This window comes from Salvelinus fontinalis, chromosome 34 (genome assembly GCF_029448725.1).
Source record: "Salvelinus fontinalis isolate EN_2023a chromosome 34, ASM2944872v1, whole genome shotgun sequence".
NCBI classification, from domain to species: domain Eukaryota; kingdom Metazoa; phylum Chordata; class Actinopteri; order Salmoniformes; family Salmonidae; genus Salvelinus; species Salvelinus fontinalis.
Window position 1 is genome coordinate 31,300,981 of NC_074698.1, and position 21,254 is coordinate 31,322,234.

The window sequence follows — 21,254 nt, forward strand, 5'->3', positions numbered from 1 at the left end:
CACCATAGCAGCACGCGCTCCAGCAGGTATATTTCACTGGTCATCCCCAAAGCCAACACTTACTTTGGCCGCCTTTCCTTCCAGTTCTCTGCTGCCAATGACTGGAACGAATTGCAAAAATCTCTGAAGCTGGAGTCTTATATCTCCCTCTTTGACTTTAAGCATCAGCTGTCAGAGCAGTGTACCGATCACTGTACCTGTACACAGCCAATCTGTAAATTTACTACCTCATCCCCATATTATTACTTACTCTCTTGCTCTTTTGTACCCCAGTATCTCTACTTGCACATCATCATCTGCACATCTATCACTCCAGTGTTAATGCTAAATTGTAATTATTTTCGCCTCTATGGCCTACCTCCCTACTCTTCTACATTTGTACACATTGTACATAGATTTTTCTATTATTTTGTGTTATTGACTGTTTGTTTATGTGTAACTCTGTGTTGTCGTTTTTGTCGCACTGCTTTGCTTTGCTTTATCTTGGCCAGGTCACAGTTGTAAATGGGAACTTGTTCTCAACTGGCCTACCCTGTAAAAAAAAAAAAAAAAAAAAACTTTTATTTTGAAAGTCGTGAATATCAGACGTGACGTCATCCCGAAAAGGAAGCTGAAATCCCACGCTCGTAGCGTTTGTATCAACGTAAATGCAGGAAAATAAGGGCAGAAAGTTTTGGTGGACTTTTGGCTAAACATTCTAGCAAAGAAAGTAAAACGTATCCAAATGGATAAAACGAACTGTCCGACGTTTGTTGCCCCCGAGTTGTCCAAACTACAGTGGTTAAATGTGTTCCTCACGGAGCGGCTAACCGCAGCTGCTATAGAGATTTTTGGGGCCGTGGAAAAAACGACACTCGAGTATCAGGAAGAGATAATCCGTTTGAGACAGGAGAACAGTTGCCTATGGCGTAATAACGCGGTGATCCAACCAGAGAAGTTACCAGACCCTCAGCAGCAGCTCACGTTCTCCGTCTCTGAAGAGGTTCTCCTGGACTTGGAGGAGCAGCACCCTGAGCAGAGCCAGAGGTGGAGCTCCAGTCTGGGGAAAGAGGTCCCAGAACCCACACAGAGTCGGACAGAGAAGGAACAGGATTGCATGACCAGTCATGAGGAAGCACAGCTTCAACTACTGGAGTTTGCTATCAAATTGACTCCTGTCTATCATGTGGAAAATTACTGTGATCAAGACCAACCTCGGCCCGTACACCTTGACCAGCCTCAGACTGTGGAGCTTCTGTCTCAGATCAAACCAGAAGCTAATGAAGTCAAATGTAATACAGACTGCACTTCATGGGAGAAACTAGAACAAGATGGGTATAAATACCCTATCACCCAGCCACACACAACAATTCCACCAGCTCACCATGGAGTTGACAACCCAGCAGCTACACCAGCTGAGGTATCAAACATCCAGATCTACAGAGCCGTCATGAATCTGAGCCAAATGACAGCTCAGGTGAAAGATGACTTGAACTGTGTGGTCGGAGGACTGATAGAAGAAATAGGAGGTCTGAAAAAAGAAGTCGGTGGGGCTGAAAGAACACGTCGTCTCACTGAGAGACTCTCTGGAAGGTGATGCTCGTCAGCTTGGGCCGGTACCGGCTAAGCGGAAGCGGGCCAGAAGCTCGCTAGTAGCAGAAACGGTACGGCGGCTCCATAATTCCGTGGGTAATGTGATACACAGATACCAGCCTAAGGATAAAGTAAACTCCCCACACAACAAGGTGATCACCACCTATCTGATTAGAGAAGCGTCCAAGGAAAGTTTAAGTGTGACTCACGACGTGCTCAGGGCTGCCAGTGTGACCTACTATGAAACAGTCCGGCGGAACTTCCTGATGCAGTTGCCAGAGAACCGTACGAAGAGTGAAGATACACGCGACGACAAGCGATGGCGGTCAAGGAGGAACCGCGGTTCTGCTGGATTCCAGAACCGCGATGCTCCAGAGTCACGAGGAGAAGGATCTGTGGGAAGGAGTGACATCGGAGTTGATGTCCGATGAGGAAGACACCATGGTGGATGATAAACCTGGTATGGCTGGTGAAGCCTCCAGCGTTCCGGAGCATGGAGCTGAGTGAGCTGCTCCAGAAAAGGCTCGACAAACACCCAAAGGCACTGCCACGCACCCCACGCCTCCCCAGTGGATTCATGTCTATGAGGGAGCCTCCAAGGACCTTCCACCAGGACAGGCAGATTTAAAGGCACAACACACTCCCCTGATGCCGTCTGTTGGAGACAATCAGCGATTCGATAGCCCTGGAGGGACCCTCTTAACTGTCAAAGAGGAAGAGATGGACTGAAACAGAGAGATTAAAGACATCCTCCAGTGATGTAACTGTTCCTGTTAAAGCGATATCCCAAGCATAAATATAACACACAATCAATAGAGAACAGAAGACACCTCCAGAAGCTGCTTTTGCTGATAGTTGCTTAACTGAGCAACGGTTTTACATGAGATGTGGTTGTTTTATCAACCTTAGTTGATTGGACTGACTAAGTCGCTTTGGATAAAAGCGTCTGCTAATTCAGTGTTTCCCAGCCCTGGTCCTCCAGTACCCCAACAGTGTTTCCCAGCCCTGGTCCTCCAGTACCCCAACAGTGTTTCCCAACCCTGGTCCTCCAGTATCCTTAACAGTGTTTCCCAGCCCTGGTCCTCCAGTACCCCAACAGTGTTTCCCAGCCCTGGTCCTCCAGTACCCCAACAGTGTTTCCCAACCCTGGTCCTCCAGTACCCCAACAGTGTTTCCCAGCCCTGGTCCTCCAGTACCCCAACAGTGTTTCCCAACCCTGGTCCTCCAGTACCCCAACAGTGTTTCCCAACCCTGGTCCTCCAGTACCCCAACAGTGTTTCCCAACCCTGGTCCTCCAGTACCCCAACAGTGTTTCCCAACCCTGGTCCTCCAGTACCCCAACAGTGTTTCCCAGCCCTGGTCCTCCAGTACCCCAACAGTGTTTCCCAACCCTGGTCCTCCAGTACCCCAACAGTGTTTCCCAGCCCTGGTCCTCCAGTACCCCAACAGTGTTTCCCAACCCTGGTCCTCCAGTACCCCAACAGTGTTTCCCAACCCTGGTCCTCCAGTACCCCAACAGTGTTTCCCAACCCTGGTCCTCCAGTACCCCAACAGTGTTTCCCAACCCTGGTCCTCCAGTACCCCAACAGTGTTTCCCAGCCCTGGTCCTCCAGTACCCCAACAGTGTTTCCCAATCCTGGTCCTCCAGTATCCTTAACAGTGTTTCCCAGCCCTAGTCCTCCAGTATCCCCAACAGTGTTTCCCAGCCCTGGTCCTCCAGTACCCCAACAGTGTTTCCCAACCCTGGTCCTCCAGTATCCCCAACAGTGTTTCCCAACCCTGGTCCTCCAGTACCCCAACAGTGTTTCCCAACCCTGGTCCTCCAGTACCCCAACAGTGTTAACCAACCCTGGTCCTCCAGTAGCCCCAACAGTGTTTCCCAACCCTGGTCCTCCAGTATCCTTAACAGTGTTTCCCAGCCCTGGTCCTCCAGTACCCCAACAGTGTTTCCCAACCCTGGTCCTCCAGTATCCTTAACAGTGTTTCCCAACCCTGGTCCTCCAGTACCCCAACAGTGTTTCCCAACCCTGGTCCTCCAGTATCCCCAACAGTGTTTCCCAGCCCTGGTCCTCCAGTACCCCAACAGTACAGTTTAGTTGTATCCCTGGACAAACACACCTCATTCAACTCATTGAGGACTTGATGATTAGTTGAATCAGGTGTGCTTGTCCAGGGTTACAATAACAATGTGTACTGGAGGACCAGGGTTGGGGGTACTGGAGGACCAGGGTTGGGCTGTTGGTGGTACTGTAGGACCAGGGTTGGTGGTACTGGAGGACCAGGGTTGGGGGTACTGGAGGATCAGGGTTGGGGGTACTGGAGGACCAGGGTCGGGCTGTTGGTGGTACTGGAGGACCAGGGTTGGGCTGTTGGTGGTACTGGAGGACCAGGGTTGGGCTGTTGGTGGTACTGGAGGACCAGGGTTGGGCTGTTGGTGGTACTGGAGGACCAGGGTTGGGAACCACTGCGCTAGATTACCTTAACGTAATTGTGGTACCAGGAATCTGTGGCTGTATTGGAAACTTCATCTAAAACACCACCAAAGAGTCAGTCATTTTGTATCTTTATTAAACGCTTGTTCTGTGTCGAGGTTGTGTTTTTCCCTCCCAATGTGTAATCAGTGTTTGTCACCAGGTACAAAGTGCATCTCTTTACAAAGAACCAGCCAGCTACAGCTGGAAGTACCTTGTCTCTCCCAAAACGTTCGTTTCTTTTAACTTCATTTGAGTAACAAGGTGTTGTTGGGTCTCATGTGTCAACAGACATCGTATCTTCACCAACTTGCAGTATGTTTGTTCTTGTCTTCTCTCCCACCAGGAAACGTAGGCCCTGGTAAAAAGTAACGCACCATAGAGGACAGGGGGCCGTTTGAGGGGACAGGGGGCCGTTTGAGGGGACAGGGGGCCGTTTGAGGGGACAGGGGGCCTTTTGAGGGGACAGGGGGCCTTTTGAGGGGACAGGGGGCCTTTTGAGGGGACAGGGGGCCGTTTGAGAGGACAGGGGGCCGTTTGAGGGGACAGGGGGCCTTTTGAGGGGACAGGGGGCCGTTTGAGGGACGCAGGTGTTTCTTTTTGCCAACGTTGGGGCCATGTCATAGGCTGCTTCTCAAATGACACCATGTGCCCTACTTTTGGCCAGACTCCAGCTCAGCAGTTGTAGCTTTGACTTGGCCAAAAGAAGGGCACTACCTGAGGGCTGTTGTGGACAGGCACTCCACACTCCCTCTGTTCATTCAGAGGCACCAGGCATTGTCTGCGTACCAAATGGCACCCTATTCCCTACATAGTGCCCTACTTTTGACCAGGACCCCATAGGGTAGTGCACTATATAGGGAGGAGAGTGCCAGACACAGCCAGCGATGGTGTCACGATGGGACGTCCCTGTCACATGGTGCTGCTCATCCTGGTTGTATGGCTGTTGGCTGTTGTTGGCTCCCCCTGGCTGCCTTCTCTAGGAGGGGACTGAGGGAGAAAGGAGGAGGAGGGAGAGAGGAGGAGGGAGGGAGGGAGAGAGGAGGAGGGAAGGGGAGGAGGGAGGGAAGGGGAGGAGGGAGAGGAGGGGAGGGGAGGAGGAGGAGGGGAGGGAAGGGAGAGAGGAGGAGGGAAGGGAGGGAGAGAGGAGGGAAGTGAACAGATTAACAGTGAAATGCTTAGAGAGGAGAGAGAGGTGGATAACAGTTGATTTCAAACGACGGACACGGTACTAAAATAATACATGACCTGATAAATGAACATTCTGTCAAAAGCAAGAAAAGCTCTGACGACATGTTCCAAATGAAACACGAGGTGAACTATCCAAGGTTTTCCACAAAATGAGGAGAGGAAGCAGCTTCATCCTGAGGGGTCCGGTTTCCCAGACATAAACCTGGTCCTGGAGTAAAACACTTCAGTGAAGAATCTCCATTGAGAATGCTTCTATTCAGGACTTGATGTGTGTCTGGGAAAGCGTCCCCAGATCCATCTCAATAGTCTAGACGAGGGCCATGTAGTAACAGCTGTAGCTAACGTCACGGTGGTTTTACCTTGACGTGTATCTGGTTGCGCAGCACAGCAGCTCTGAGGATCATGGCTTTGGCTCGTCTCTGGAACTCCTTGCCCATGTGGACAGACTTCTCAAACGTATGGCCCCTCTGGTCCACGTCCCTCGCATACAGGATCTGACATCACACATACAGGAAGTTACTCACTCATACTGGAACTGGGGAGAGACGTGTGTGTGTGTGTTACCTTGCTGTGTGAGTCTATACGTGTGTGTGTGTTACCTTGCTGTGTGAGTCTATACGTGTGTGTGTTACCTTGCTGTGTGAGTCTATACGCGTGTGTGTGTTACCTTGCTGTGTGTGTGTGTGTTACCTTGCTGTGTGAGTCTATACGTGTGTGTGTGTGTGTGTTACCTTGCTGTGTGAGTCTATACGTGTGTGTGTGTTACCTTGTTGTGTGAGTCTATACGTGTGTGTGTGTGTGTGTGTTACCTTGCTGTGTGAGTCTATACGTGTGTGTGTGTGTTACCTTGCTGTGTGAGTCTATACGTGTGTGTGTGTGTGTTACCTTGCTGTGTGAGTCTATACGCGTGTGTGTGTTACCTTGCTGTGTGAGTCTATACGTGTGTGTGTTACCTTGTTGTGTGAGTCTATACGTGTGTGTGTGTGTGTGTTACCTTGCTGTGTGAGTCTATGTGTGTGTGTGTGTGTGTGTTACCTTGCTGTGTGAGTCTATACGTGTGTGTGTGTTACCTTGTTGTGAGTCTATACGTGTGTGTGTGTGTGTTACCTTGCTGTGTGAGTCTATACGTGTGTGTGTGTTACCTTGCTGTGTGAGTCTATACGTGTGTGTGTGTGTGTGTTACCTTGCTGTGTGAGTCTATACGTGTGTGTGTGTGTGTGTTACCTTGCTGTGTGAGTCTATACGTGTGTGTTACCTTGCTGTGTGAGTCTATACGTGTGTGTGTGTTACCTTGCTGTGTGAGTCTATACGTGTGTGTGTGTTACCTTGCTGTGTGAGTCTATACGTGTGTGTGTGTTACCTTGCTGTGTGAGTCTATACGTGTGTGTGTGTGTGTTACCTTGCTGTGTGAGTCTATACGTGTGTGTGTGTGTGTTACCTTGCTGTGAGAGTCTATACGTGTGTGTGTGTGTGTTACCTTGCTGTGAGAGTCTATACGTGTGTGTGTGTTACCTTGCTGTGTGAGTCTATACGTGTGTGTGTGTGTTACCTTGCTGTGAGAGTCTATACGTGTGTGTGTGTGTGTTACCTTGCTGTGAGAGTCTATACGTGCGTTGATCAGTCCCTCCAGTATGAGCTGGGTCAGTTCATCCTCCAGAGACAACACTGTGGTGTTGAAGGACTGGGACATCTTAGTCATGTCTGCAGACACGTACGGGCTGAAGTACTGACACACACACACACACACACACACACACACACACACACACACACACACACACACACACACACCAGGTTAACACATTGGGCTGAAGTACTGACACACACACACACCAGGTTAACAACTTGGGCTGAAGTACTGACTCAGGACACAGGTGATGTAGGGATATGAAGGAAAGGAATCCAGGTGTAAAACTTCCACAACACTGCAAAGTGACTAAGTCCTGGTGCCCTGACTGTCTCACCTGTATAAGGGCTCTGTTTCTGATCTGTGTGTACAGTGTTCTAACGTGGGGTGCCAGGTACAGGTCCAATAGAAGGTTATCCTGCAGGAGAGAGGAGGAGAGGAGAGAGGGAGGAGGATAGAGAGGGCGGAGAGGAGGATAGGGAGAGGAGGAGAGAGAGAGGAGGAGGAGGAGAGAGAGAGGAAGGGCATTGGTGTTAGGTGCACATTCAAATCCCAGTTTTTGAGCCATGGGGCGGCAGGTAGCCTAGTGGTCAGAGGGGCGGCAGGTAGCCTAGTGGTCAGAGGGGCGGCAGGAAGCCTAGTGGTCAGAGGGGCGGCAGGTAGCCTAGTGGTCAGAGGGGCGGCAGAAAGCCTAGTGGTCAGAGGGGCGGCAGGAAGCCTAGTGGTCAGAGGGGCGGCAGGTAGCCTAGTGGTCAGAGGGGCGGCAGGTAGCCTAGTGGTCAGAGGGCCGCCCCTTTATTTAAATAACGGTTAAATAAAATGTAAAAAAACAGCCCCAAGACTAATTCAATCAACATTACTGAGTGGCAATAAATATAGTTTTTCATTCAGATTTTGCAGTTAGCCTGTAACTGTCCATATAACACTTTTCTTCCTTACCTTCATCTCGTCCAGTAGTTTCAGACAGGATGCGTACTTTGATTCGTAAAACTTGAAGATTATGTCACGCACCTGGGGCTCCAACTCTAAAAACAACTTAAAGGAGCTAGAGAGAGATAGGGAGAGAGATATATATATAGGAGAGAGAGGTGGAGAGAAGAGAGATATAGGAGAGAGAGAGATAGATGAGATGGAGAGAGATAGGAGAGAGAGAGAGACAGATAGATGAGAGATATGGAGAGGAGAGAGAAAAGAGGTGTTGACATTTCAATATGTACTGAAATCAGTCATCACCCAACAAGCTGTTTCCTCTCCATAACAGTTCTCATCAAGGACTTCCACTTGACGGAGAGAACAATGAGGCACATTGTTCTGTAACAGAGCAGTTACCTGGAGGGGACGACTAAGTGTGGTGACCACTGCGTAGGGAGCCTACCTGCTTGAGAAGCACATTGTTCTGTAACAGAGCAGTTACCTGGAGGGGACGACTAAGTGTGGTGACCACTGCGTAGGGAGCCTACCTGCTTGAGAAGCACATTGTTCTGTAACAGAGCAGTTACCTGGAGGGGACGACTAAGTGTGGTGACCACTGCGTAGGGAGCCTACCTGCTTGAGATGATGTTCTTCTGTAGTTCCTGTCTGTCGAAGGTGGCCAGGGCACACATCCCTCCATACAGCGCTACATTACTGGGGGACAGGAGCTGCGGAGGGACCACAACAGGTTACAACTCCTCAATCCTAATACAACTGAAAACACTCCATGTACACAGCAACATATCAGACCAGATACGGTGAGGTACCATATCATTATAATGGGGTGTTGGGGGGCGGGGTCAGGTGAGTTGGGGGTGGGGTCAAGTGAGTTGGGGTCAGAGATAGGGGGTATATTGATATCTGACCTCTGGGAAGTCGCAGTGGTCAAATGAAGCCTGGAGGAAGCACTTGGCGGCCGGTTTGTACTTTCTAGAGGCCAGCTCTGCCAAACCTGTCGAGAAACATTTGAAACTCACAATTTAAAAATAGGTTTTATTACCTAAGACTTCAGTGGTCCTCCTAACAGTATAGTATAATGTCTTAGCTGCAGACTACAGTGGTCCTCCTAACAGTATAGTATAATGTCTTAGCTGCAGACTTCAGTGGTCCTCCTAACAGTATAATGTCTTAGCTGCAGACTTTAGTGGTCCTCCTAACAGTATAGTATGTCTTAGCTGCAGACAACAGTGGTCCTCCTAACAGTATAGTATAATGTCTTAGCTGTAGACTACATTGCTCCTCCTAACAGTATAGTATAATGTCTTAGCTGCAGACTTCAGTGGTCCTCCTAACAGTATAGTATAATGTCTTAGCTGCAGACTACAGTGCTCCTCCTAACAGTATAGTATGTCTTAGCTGCAGACTACAGTGGTCCTCCTAACAGTATAGTATAATGTCTTAGCTGCAGACTACAGTGCTCCTCCTAACAGTATAGTATAATGTCTTAGCTGCAGACTACAGTGCTCCTAACAGTATAGTGTAATGTCTTAGCTGCAGACTACAGTGGTCCTCCTAACAGTATAGTATAATGTCTTAGCTGCAGACTACAGTGTTCCTCCTAACAGTATAGTATAATGTCTTAGCTGCAGACTTCAGTGGTCCTCCTAACAGTATAGTATAATGTCTTAGCTGCAGACTTCAGTGGTCCTCCTAACAGTATAGTATAATGTCTTAGCTGCAGACTACAGTGGTCCTCCTAACAGTATAGTATAATGTCTTAGCTGCAGACTACAGTGGTCCTCCTAACAGTATAGTGTAATGTCTTAGCTGCAGACTTCAGTGGTCCTCCTAACAGTATAATGTCTTAGCTGTAGACTACAGTGCTCCTCCTAACAGTATAGTATAATGTCTTAGCTGTAGACTACAGTGCTCCTCCTAACAGTATAGTATAATGTCTTAGCTGCAGACTACAGTGCTCCTAACAGTATAGTATAATGTCTTAGCTGCAGACTTCAGTGGTCCTCCTAACAGTATAGTATAATGTCTTAGCTGCAGACTACAGTGGTCCTCCTAACAGTATAGTGTAATGTCTTAGCTGCAGACTTCAGTGGTCCTCCTAACAGTATAGTATAATGTCTTAGCTGCAGACTTCAGTGGTCCTCCTAACAGTATAGTATAATGTCTTAGCTGCAGACTTCAGTGGTCCTCCTAACAGTATAGTATAATGTCTTAGCTGCAGACTTCAGTGGTCCTCCTAACAGTATAGTATAATGTCTTAGCTGCAGACTTCACTGGTCCTCCTAACAGTATAGTATAATGTCTTAGCTGCAGACTTCAGTGGTCCTCCTAACAGTATAGTATAATGTCTTAGCTGCAGACTTCAGTGGTCCTCCTAACAGTATAGTATAATGTCTTAGCTGCAGACTTCAGTGGTCCTCCTAACAGTATAGTATAATGTCTTAGCTGCAGACTTCAGTGGTCCTCCTAACAGTATAGTATAATGTCTTAGCTGCAGACTTCAGTGGTCCTCCTAACAGTATAGTATAATGTCTTAGCTGCAGACTTCAGTGGTCCTCCTAACAGTATAATGTCTTAGCTGCAGACTACAGTGCTCCTAACAGTATAGTATAATGTCTTAGCTGCAGACTTCAGTGGTCCTCCTAACAGTATAGTATGATGTCTTACCCGCAGCACATTTTAGTTTGGTGAGGACAGATTGGTTCTGACTGTCTCTCTCTCCTCGTTGCTAGAAGAACAAGCGGAGGTAAGTCAGTGATTTTCTCTCAGTGTGAAGGCTGTATTAGAGTCTACTATACACACACAACAATTTAAAAAGAAGAACATCTATTGAACACATTCTCATACTGCTTGATTTGACAAGTTTCTCTCACTAGGAAGGTACGATGGAAAGGTTATATTTATTTTTAAGTCATTCAGTACTAACCTCAGCTATCTCTGGAGTCGATTCTGCCTTGCTGACATAGCTAAGTACATGGGACCAGTTCTGGAGGTAAATGCTAACCTAGCAAGAGAGAAATACACAGAGAGAGAGAGAGAGAGACAGGAGAGAGACAGAGGAGAGAAAAAGTTTGAGAAACCTTCCAAGGATGTTAGGTCAGACAATCCACATTTATAGACTTGACCAAGTGAAGACACAACTTGACGATAAAAGTTGACATGACATTCATAAACATTCATTTCGGGGGCACATGTTGTTGAGGTCATAGTACCTTGATGACGTTCAGACACATGTTGATGACATGCTTGGCACTAGTGCAGTAGTCTCGGGCTCGGCTATAACACTTGAGGGCATTGCTGAGATCTCCACAGTCTAAATAGTGGTCCCCTAGGTCATCATGACCCCGCCTGAACAGACGGAGAGAGAGGGAGGGGACGGAGGAGGAGAGGGGAGGAGAGGGGAGGGAGAGGGGAGGAGAGAGAGGGGGAGGAGAGAGAGGGGGAGGAGAAAAGAGGGGGAGGAGAAAAGAGGGAGGGAGGGGGGAGGAGAGAGGGAGGGGAGAGGGGGGGGAGGGGGGGGGAGAGGGGAGAGGGAGGGGGGAGGGAGGGAGGGGGGAGAGGGAGGGAGGGGAGAGGGGAGAGGGAGGAGGGGAGAGGGAGGAGGGGAGAGGGAGGGAGGGGAGGGGGAGGGAGGGGAGGGGGAGGGAGGGAGGGGGGAGGGAGGAGAGAGAGAACTTGTTGAGTAGTAGACTGGTTCCATTTGGGTTTTGAGGCCCTTCCTCTCCCCTACCACATCACTGGCTGTGTCCACATTCTCCAACCTTATCCCAAAGTGTGCACTTGTCTTGCACGCTCCCTGTCATGGAGTTGAAAGCGCTGGATGTGTGTAAACCCAGCTGATGTCCTAGGTTCTAGCCATGCATGTTGTCTGAGTTCCATCTCCACTGCTTGTGACACACATAACACAGTGAAAACAATGTCTACTTGAGTTTCCCCCGTAGCTAGTTACCTGATGCTCTCTTTGATGGAGTTTCCCTTGTAGTTCTTGAGGTCAGTGTCCAGCTTCTCCAGTTTGAGAAGGGCCTTTTTCCTGGTGCTCTCTGCCCAGGCTGCGTCCAGGAGAGGGGCCTCCACCGGCCCATCAGGCACCGCGTCAGGGACACCCTGCGCCTGTCTGGGAATAGACAGAGATATTAGGGTCGTATGCACACATGCAGGATCTCACACACACAACACACACACGCTCACAACACACACACGCTCCCAACACACACACACACACACGCTCCCAACACACACACACACACGCTCACAACACACACACACACACACGCTCACAACACACACACGCTCACAACACTCACACACACGCTCACAACACACACACGCTCACAACACACACACACACACACGCTCACAACACACACACGCTCACAACACACACACGCTCACAACACACACACGCTCACAACACACACACACACAAGCTCACAACACACACGCACACACACACACACAATAATACGCCTCACTGAACCCACAGATACTTTTGTACCTTATATAGGCTCCACTTCACTCTCTCACACACTCTTTCTCCTCACCGCTTGGCGTCGGTGAGTCTGCGGTGGATCTCCTCGTACACGTCTACGTTGAAGGTCCTCTGGACGAAGGACAGGGCCATCTTCAGGGCCTCGGCACGGAGCTGGGGACAATGTTGTGCTATGAACTGCAGTCTCTCAATACGCATCAGACCGCTGTAGCTGGACGCAAACTGCTCCAGGTCCTAGAGAGGGAGACCAGGAGAGATGAAAGAGAGAGAGAGAGACAGACAGCGAGATTGAGAGAGAGAAAGAGACAAAACAGTGGAAAGATAACACATGATTACATTTACATTACATTTAAGTCATTTAGCAGACGCTCTTATCCAGAGCGACTTACAAATTGGCGCATTCACCTTATGATATCCAGTGGAACAACCACTTTACAATAGTGCATCTAAATGATAGGAGTAGACCACCATGTGACAGACTAACTTCATTTAGTTCAGTGTTTAGCATAGAATATAGAAGAACTACAAAGCTAAGGAAGATACAGTCAGTAACGTACCAGTGCTAGGGCTAGCTTAGTGCTATAGTAACGTAACAGTGCTAGGGCTAGCTTAGTGCTGTAGTAACGTACCAGCGCCAGGGCTAGCTTAGTGCTATAGTAACGTCCCAGTGCTAGTTTAGTGCTATAGTAACGTCCCAGTGCTAGCTTAGTGTTATAGTAACGTGCTAGGGCTAGCTTAGTGCTATAGTAACGTCCCAGTGCGAGCTTAGTGTTATAGTAACGTGCTAGGGCTAGCTTAGTGCTATAGTAACGTCCCAGTGCTAGTTTAGTGCTATAGTAACGTCCCAGTGCTAGCTTAGTGTTATAGTAACGTGCTAGGGCTAGCTTAGTGCTATAGTAATGTCCCAGTGCTAGTTTAGTACTATAGTAACGTCCCAGTGCTAGGGCTAGCTTAGTGCTATAGTAACGTCCCAGTGCTAGGGCTAGCTTACTGCTATAGTAACGTACTAGTGCTAGTTTAGTGCTATAGTAACATACCGGTGCTAGGGCTAGCTTAGTGCTATAGTAACATACCGGTGCTAGGGCTAGCTTAGTGCTATAGTAACGTACCAGTGCTAGGGCTAGCTTAGTGCTATAGTAACGTACCGGTGCTAGGGCTAGCTTAGTGCTATAGTAACGTACCAGTGCTAGGGCTAGCTTAGTGCTATAGTAACGTACCAGTGCTAGGGCTAGCTTAGTGCTGTAGTAACGTACCAGTGCTAGGGCTAGCTTAGTGCTATAGTAACGTACCAGTGCTAGGGCTAGCTTAGTGCTGTAGTAACGTACCAGTGCTAGGGCTAGCTTAGTGCTATAGTAACATACCAGTGCTAGGGCTAGCTTAGTGCTATAGTAACGTACCAGTGCTAGGGCTAGCTTAGTGCTGTAGTAACGTACCAGTGCTAGGGCTAGCTTAGTGCTATAGTAACGTACCAGTGCTAGGGCTAGCTTAGTGCTGTAGTAACGTACCAGTGCTAGGGCTAGCTTAGTGCTATAGTAACATACCAGTGCTAGGGCTAGCTTAGTGCTATAGTAACATACCAGTGCTAGGGCTAGCTTAGTGCTATAGTAACGTACCAGTGCTAGGGCTAGCTTAGTGCTATAGTAACGTACCAGTGCTAGGGCTAGCTTAGTGCTGTAGTAACGTACCAGTGCTAGGGCTAGCTTAGTGCTATAGTAACGTACCAGTGCTAGGGCTAGCTTAGTGCTTTAGTAACGTACCAGTGCTAGGGCTAGCTTAGTGCTATAGTAACGTACCAGTGCTAGGGCTAGCTTAGTGCTATAGTAACATACCAGTGCTAGGGCTAGCTTAGTGCTATAGTAACGTACCAGTGCTAGGGCTAGCTTAGTGCTATAGTAACATACCAGTGCTAGGGCTAGCTTAGTGCTGTAGTAACGTACCAGTGCTAGGGCTAGCTTAGTGCTGTAGTAACGTACCAGTGCTAGCTTAGTGCTATAGTAACGTACCGGTGCTAGGGCTAGCTTAGTGCTATAGTAACATACCAGTGCTAGGGCTAGCTTAGTGCTATAGTAACATACCAGTGCTAGGGCTAGCTTAGTGCTATAGTAACATACCAGTGTGGGGTTTTCCACCACATAGTTAGTGTCTGGAGCATTCTGCTGGTCTTCCTGGGGGTCAGCATCGATCTGCATCGGCTCAACAGCCCCCTGGAGGAGAGAGAGGGATGGAAGGGAGGGAGGGGGAGAGAGAGGAGAGAGAAGATGAGATGGAGAGAGAGAGGGATGGAAGGGAGGGGGAGAGAGAAAGTGAGATGGAGAGAGAGCGAGCGGGGGAGAGAGAGACTTTGAGGTTAACCCCCTAAGGTCAATGTCCGCACACCCGCTGAAATCGAATTAGCATTTTAAAAAAGCCCCATAGAAATCCATCAATTTAAACTAGAGCAGTGAATGTCAGACCATGAGACATCCCAATTGGTCTTCTCACAAAATTGTCTGTAGCGTCCGAACAGCCTACAAATGATTGACCCTTCAATGGAAAGATGAGACTCTCACAAACATGACGGTGTTGTCCGTTTGGATCTATGACCCCGACAAGCTACTTGGGACTCATCTGACTGAAATGTCTGAACAGTTTGGCCTACACACCAATATGACCCTCTGTGTAAAGGTGAGACTCTCACAAACATGATGGTGGTTTTATTCTAGGACGCCCACAGGCCTCACAAGACTTGTCTGAAGGTCCCCTGGTACGAAGTTAAAAACATTTATGGAAGTATATATGGAGACTGGATTAGTACCAAAAATATGGGGTTAAAACATTTTTTTTATTTAACTAGGCAAGTCAGTTAAGAACAAATTCTTATTTTCAATGACAAGAACAGTGGATTAACTGCCTTGTTCAGGGGCAGAACGGATTTTTACCTTGACAGCTCGGGGATTCGATCTTACAACCTTCTGGTTACTAGTCCAACGCTCTAACCTACCTGATCTTTCTTATAGGTCAGACACTTCAGAACAAACTGCCGTTTGATAGTTTTTTGGGGACTATCCATTGTTCCATGTAGTGAATGATATTCTGTGTTTGTATGGGCCAATTTTTTAAATTTATTTAACCTTTATTTAACTAGGCATCAGTTAAGAACAAATTCTTGTTTACAATGACGGCCTAGGAACAGCCCTGTTCAGGGGCAGAACGACAGATTTTTACCTTTTACATTGTCAGCTCAGGGATTCAATCTAGCAACCTTTCGGTTACTGGCCCAACGCTTTAACCACTAGGCTACTTGCCGCCCTAATAGCAGTAAGGACAAAAATGATTTATCAAAAAAACATGTTATATATTTTTTTATACTTCAAGGTGTCATAAAATTCAAAATCAAATAGCAAAATGATCCTTGGTATGACCTCAAAACAACTCCATATATCAGAGCTTTGCTCTGTCTGCTCTGGTGGTCCTACCTCTGGGAGCAGGGAGCATGCTGAGAGGCTGGAGCTGAGGACATAGTCCCCTGCAGTGAACGGTGACAGCAGATTGGGTCTGCTGCTGCTATGGGAGGTACAGGGCAGCTCTGAGGCTGAGGTCTGGGCCAAGCTAGCCCTACTCTTCTCCCTGTCTCTGGCCATGTCCCTGTCTCTTTCGCTGTCCTGAGCCTGTTCTGCCCCTGCGGCAACCTCCAGCTCTGACACTGAGCTGTCCTGGAGGAGGGAGGGGAGGCGGGAGAGGGGGGAGATGCAGGGTAGGAAGGGAGGGGGGAGATGGAGGGGAGGGCAGAAGAGTGATTTCTGTCCTTGATGACTTAAAGCACTTCGCATGATAAGTCATGTCAGTTAAGCTAGCCAGACCTCTGACCACATTAGCTGGATGTTATTTGGGGCTGTGTATTAAACTACATGACCAAAAGTATGTGGACACCTGCTCGTCAAACATCTTATTCCATAATCATGGAGTTGGTCCCCCCTATGCTGCTACAACAACACTATTCTGGGAAGGCTTTCCACTAGATATTGAAACATTGCTGCAGGGACTTGCTTCCATTCAACCACAAGAGCATTAGTGATGTTGGGCAATTAGGCCTGGCTCGCAGTCGGCGGTCCAATTCATCCCAAAGTAATTCGATGGGCTTGAGGTCAAGGCTCTGTGTAGGCTAGTCAAGTTCTTCCACACCGATCGACAAACCATTTCTGTGTGGACCTCGCTTGGTGTACGGGGCATTGTCATGCTGAAACAGGAAAGGGCCTTCCACAAACTGTTGCAACAAAATCATCTATGCTGTAGCGTTAAGATTTCTGTTCACTGTAACGAAGGGGCCTAGCCCAAACCATGAAAAACAGCCCCAGACCATTATTCTTTCTCCACCAAACTTTACAGTTGGCACTATGCATTGGGGCATGTAACATTCTCCTTGCATCCACCAAACCCACTTGGACTGCCAGAAGTGATTCATCACTCCAGAGAACACGTTTCCACTGCTCCAGATTCCAATGGCGGGGAGCTTTATACCACTCAACCTGACACTTGGCATTGTGATCTTGGTGTGCGACTGCTCAGCCATGGAAACCCATTTTTTACATTTTATTTAACCTTTATTTAACTAGGCAAATCAGTTACGAACAAATTCTTATTTACAATGACAGCCAAACCCGAATGATGCTGGGCCAATTGTGCGCCGCCCTATGGGACTCGGCCGGTTGTGATACAGCCTGGAATCAAACCAGTGTCTGTAGTGACACCTCTAGCACTGAGATGCAGTGCACCACTCGAGAGCCCATGAAGCTCCCGACGAACAGTTCTTGTGCTGACGTTGCTTCCAGAGGCAGTTTGGAAATCGGTAGTGCTTCAGTGGTCCCGTTCTGTGAGCTTGTGTGGCCTACCACTTCGCGGCTGAGCCGTTGTTGCTCCTAGACATTTTCACTTCACAATATCAGCACTTACATTTGTTCAGGGCAGCTCTAGCAGGGTAGAAATGTTACAAACTGACTTGTTGGAATAGTGGCATCTTATGACGGTGCCACGTTGAAAGTCACTAAGCTCTTCAGTACGGGCCATTCTACTGCCAATGTTTGTCTATGTAGAGTGCATGGATTTTATTTCATAGAGATTGCATGGCTGTGTGCTCGATTTTATACACCTGTCAGCAAGGGGTGTGGCTGAAATAGCAGAATCCACTAATTTGAAGGGGTGTCCACATACTTTTGGTGATGTAGTGTATATTTGGTGCTGTACAAACAAGGTCGGTCACACATGTGAATTGGTGGAAGAAGCAAGGTCTGAGACATTTAAGAAACATGGAAGTCCTGCTTCTTGCATAAAAGGGATGTCAATTAATGCGTTGTCTCTAAATGAACAGTGCCTAAACTGAACTGCAAGGGTTGGTGAAAGGTTTCAGGGTGATAGTAACTTCTGCCAGTCCGGTGGATGGTGTTTAGCTAGTTGATTATAACAGACAATTTAAGAATTGTTTCCATGGCCATCTTCTCTAGCTAACTAAATTTTTATTTAGCTAGCTAAATAGCTTGCATTTTAGGTGGCTACGCTAACGTTTGACACAGACGTAGCTATGCTAGTAAGGAATTACTAACTGCAGTCGTTTGTTTTTAAATGAGCAAATTACAGTAACGACTCAACACGAGCCATCCAACTGTCTGTTTACATTTTCTAGAACAAATTTAGCTACACCTGGGGTTTTTTATCCGCCGACTAGTTAGCTATATCTATCAAACAAATTGAAGATTTATAATCTATAATAAACCTAGTTCAATCCGCCCTAACGCTAAACGTATTAGCTAATAAGGACTAATTTGATGTTGAGACCCTAGCATAGCTTCTTGGCTAACATTAGCTAGCAAGATTAGCTTGTTAGCTAACTCTAGTTGAAAACACTTTGTTAGAGGACCAAATAGGTCAACTCAATCTAAACAAAAAATATAGTCATTTAAACGTGTTCCCGGTTATATAAACTGTTGAAAACAAGTTTTGAAAACACAAGTTTACCTGAAAGTTAAAGACCTGTACGGGCAGAGGCATCTCCTTCTCTGAAGACACAAACACAATAATTGCATCCGGGGTATGGGAGTGCAACTTGTATCTAAATCCCTGTGGAGCAAAAGTTACTGCCTAAAATCAAAATATGGCTAGCTGGAATAAACCCAACTTTGGCGCTGTTATGAAACATATTAATAACCACGGTCATACATTATCATACATGGTTATAACGCCTAGTATATTGGACTAGTATATAAAGCCTAGTCTATAAAGTATAGCGCATTTGGAAAGTATTCAGACCTCTACACATTTTGTTACGTGACAGCCTTATTCCCTCAAAACCAAGAATTCCTGATTAGTCAGGGAAAATCCCATGTCTGGTTGACTGTGAGCATCAGAAATGTCACCCTAATCCCTATATACAGTGCATTCAGAAAGTATTCAAACCCCTTGACTTTTTCCATATTTTGTTATGTTAATCAGTTGATTGGACATGATTTGGAAAGGCACAGACCTGTCTATATAAGGTCCCACAGTTGACAGTGAATGTCAGAGCAAAAACCAAGCCATGAGTTCGAAGGAATTGCTTCGAGGCACAGATCTGGGGAAGGGTACCAAAACATTTCTTCAGCATTGAAGGTCCCCAAGAACACAGTGGCCTCCATCATTCTTAAATGGAAGAAGTTTGGAACCACCAAGACTCTTCCTAAAACTGTCTGCCCGGACAAACTGAACAATCAGGGGAGAAGGGAGGTGACCAAGAACCCGATGGTCACTCTGACAGAGCTCCAGAGTTCCTCTGTGGAGATGGGAGAACCTTCTAGAAGAACAACCATCTCTGCAACACTCCACCAATCAGGCCATTATGGTAGAGTGGCCAGACGGAAGCCACTCCTCAGTAAAAGGCTCATGACAGTCCGCTTGGAGTTTGTCATAAAGCACCTAAAGGACTCAGACCGTGAGAAACAAGATTGTCTGGTCTGATGAAACTGAATGCCAAGTGTCACGTCTGGTGGAAACCTGCCACCATCCCTATGGCGTAGCATGGTGGTGGCAGCACCATGCTGTGGGGGTGTTTTCAGCGGCAGGTACTGGGCGACTAGTCAGGATCGAGGCAAAGATGAACGGCCCAAAGTACAGAGAGATCCTTGACGAAAACCTGCTCTAGAGCGCTCAGGACTTCAGACTGGGGTGAAGGTTCACCTTCCAACAGGACAACTACCCTCAGCACACAGCCAAGAGAACACAGGAGTGTTGTCTCAATGTTCTTGAGTGGCCCGGACTTGAACCCAATCGAATATCACTGGAGTGACCTGAAAATAGGTCTCTGACAGAGCTTGACAGGATCTGCAGAGAAGAACAGGAGAAACTCCCCAAATGCAGGTGTGCCAAACTTGTATTGTCATACCCAAGAAGACTCGAGGCTGGAATCAATGCCAAAGGTGCTTGAACAAAGCACTGAGTAAAGGGTCTGAATACTTATGTAAATGTGATATTTCCGTTTTTTTATTTGTATACATTTGCAAAAATATCTGAAAACCTGTTTTTGCTTTGTCATTATGGGGCACCTGTGTTTCAGTGTAACTGGGAATAGTTAGTCAACTGGAGGCACACACAGCGTATGGATCTGTGCAAACTGCTACAGAAAGTGTATAGATTTTACCCTACCCTATAAGGGTTTTCAAGAGCTTGTAAGTACTGCACAAAAATATATAAACTCAACATGCAACAATTTAACTGATTTTACTGAGTTACGGTTCGTATGAGGAAATCAGTCAATTTAAATAAATTCATTAGGCCCTAATCTATGGATTTCACATGACTGGGAATACAGATATGCATCTATTGATCACAGATACCTCTAATGGGCCTCAGGATCTCCTCACTGTATTTTTCTGCATTCTAATTGCCATCGATAAAATGCAATTGTGTTCGTTGTCCATAGCTTATGCCTGCCCCATACCATAACCCCACCGCCACCACCATGGGGCACTCTGTTCACGTCGTTGACATCAGAAAACCGCTCACTCACACGACGCCATACACGTGGTCTGCGGTTGTGAGGCCTGATGAACCTACTGCCAAATTCTCTAAAACAACATTGAAGGCGGTAAAGAAATGAACATGAAGTTCTCTGGCAACAACTCTGCTGGACATTCCTGCGGTCAGCATGCAAATTGCACACTCCCTCAACTTGAGACATCTGCACATTTTAGAGTGGCATTGTATTGTCCCCAGCACAAGCTGCACCTTTGTAATGATCATGCTGTTTAATCAGCTTTTTGATATGCCACACCTGGTCCGGTGGATGGATTATCTTGGCAAAGGAGAAATGCTCACTAACAGGGATGTAAACAATCTTGTGCACAAAAATTGAGAGAAATAAGCTTTTTGTGCGTATGGAACATTTCTGGGATCTTTTATTTCAGCTCATGAAACATGGGACCAACACTTTACATGTTGAGTTTATATTTTTGTTCAGTGTGTATATATAAAGGTTAGCACTCATTAGTGTTCACTAATACTATCCCTTTTTTAAATCACATGTTCAGTGAAGAACTTTCTTTTGGCAACATTAAAACAGGGGTGTATTCATTTGACCAATTCTGCTGCACAAAGGAACGTTTTGTAACTGTTTGGAGCTTCTATTGGAGAAATCCAGGTAAGTCTCTCCCCGTTTCGTTTCCTTCTGCTTCCGTTTAATAAATGTTTTGCAACAGAATCAGTGTAATGAATACACCCCTGGTAATCAAAAACAGACAGTTCCTTTTTTCTGTTAAATGTTACATTTTTTGTTTATGTTCCGAGTTCTTCCTTAATCAAAGTTCAGTAGAATATCACTGATGCAACAGAAGCATGGAGCTGGTAAAAAGAAACAGAAATACTACTGCTAAAATAAATAACACTTGCAAAGAAACATCTCTCTCACCCTCTCGCTCTCCCTCTACCCCCTCTTTCTCTCTCTCTACCCCTTCTCTTTTTCTCTCTCCCTCCC

The 21,254-nt window shown here is 47.1% G+C and overlaps 1 protein-coding gene across 2 annotated transcripts; it reads right to left on the reverse strand.

The window, feature by feature from the left end:
• Nucleotides 1-4,123: 4,123 nt before the first annotated feature.
• On the reverse strand, nt 4,124-18,375 carry LOC129833724 (COP9 signalosome complex subunit 1-like). Of its 2 annotated transcripts, XM_055898504.1 has the most exons (15): nt 18,269-18,328; nt 15,736-15,972; nt 14,392-14,484; nt 12,333-12,514; nt 11,741-11,905; nt 11,004-11,139; nt 10,718-10,795; nt 10,459-10,519; nt 8,700-8,785; nt 8,407-8,501; nt 7,801-7,906; nt 7,199-7,279; nt 6,823-6,960; nt 5,594-5,728; nt 4,124-5,033 (listed from the first exon to the last, which is right to left on the reverse strand). In XM_055898504.1, exons 1-15 carry the CDS (start codon nt 18,299-18,301, stop codon nt 4,956-4,958), a joined length of 1,704 nt encoding a protein of 567 aa, XP_055754479.1. In that variant the 5' UTR covers nt 18,302-18,328; the 3' UTR covers nt 4,124-4,955. The 2 variants fall into 2 exon arrangements, with proteins under 2 accessions (XP_055754479.1, XP_055754478.1); XM_055898503.1 differs by lacking the exon at nt 15,736-15,972 and having other exon boundaries at nt 18,269-18,375.
• Nucleotides 18,376-21,254: the final 2,879 nt, after the last annotated feature.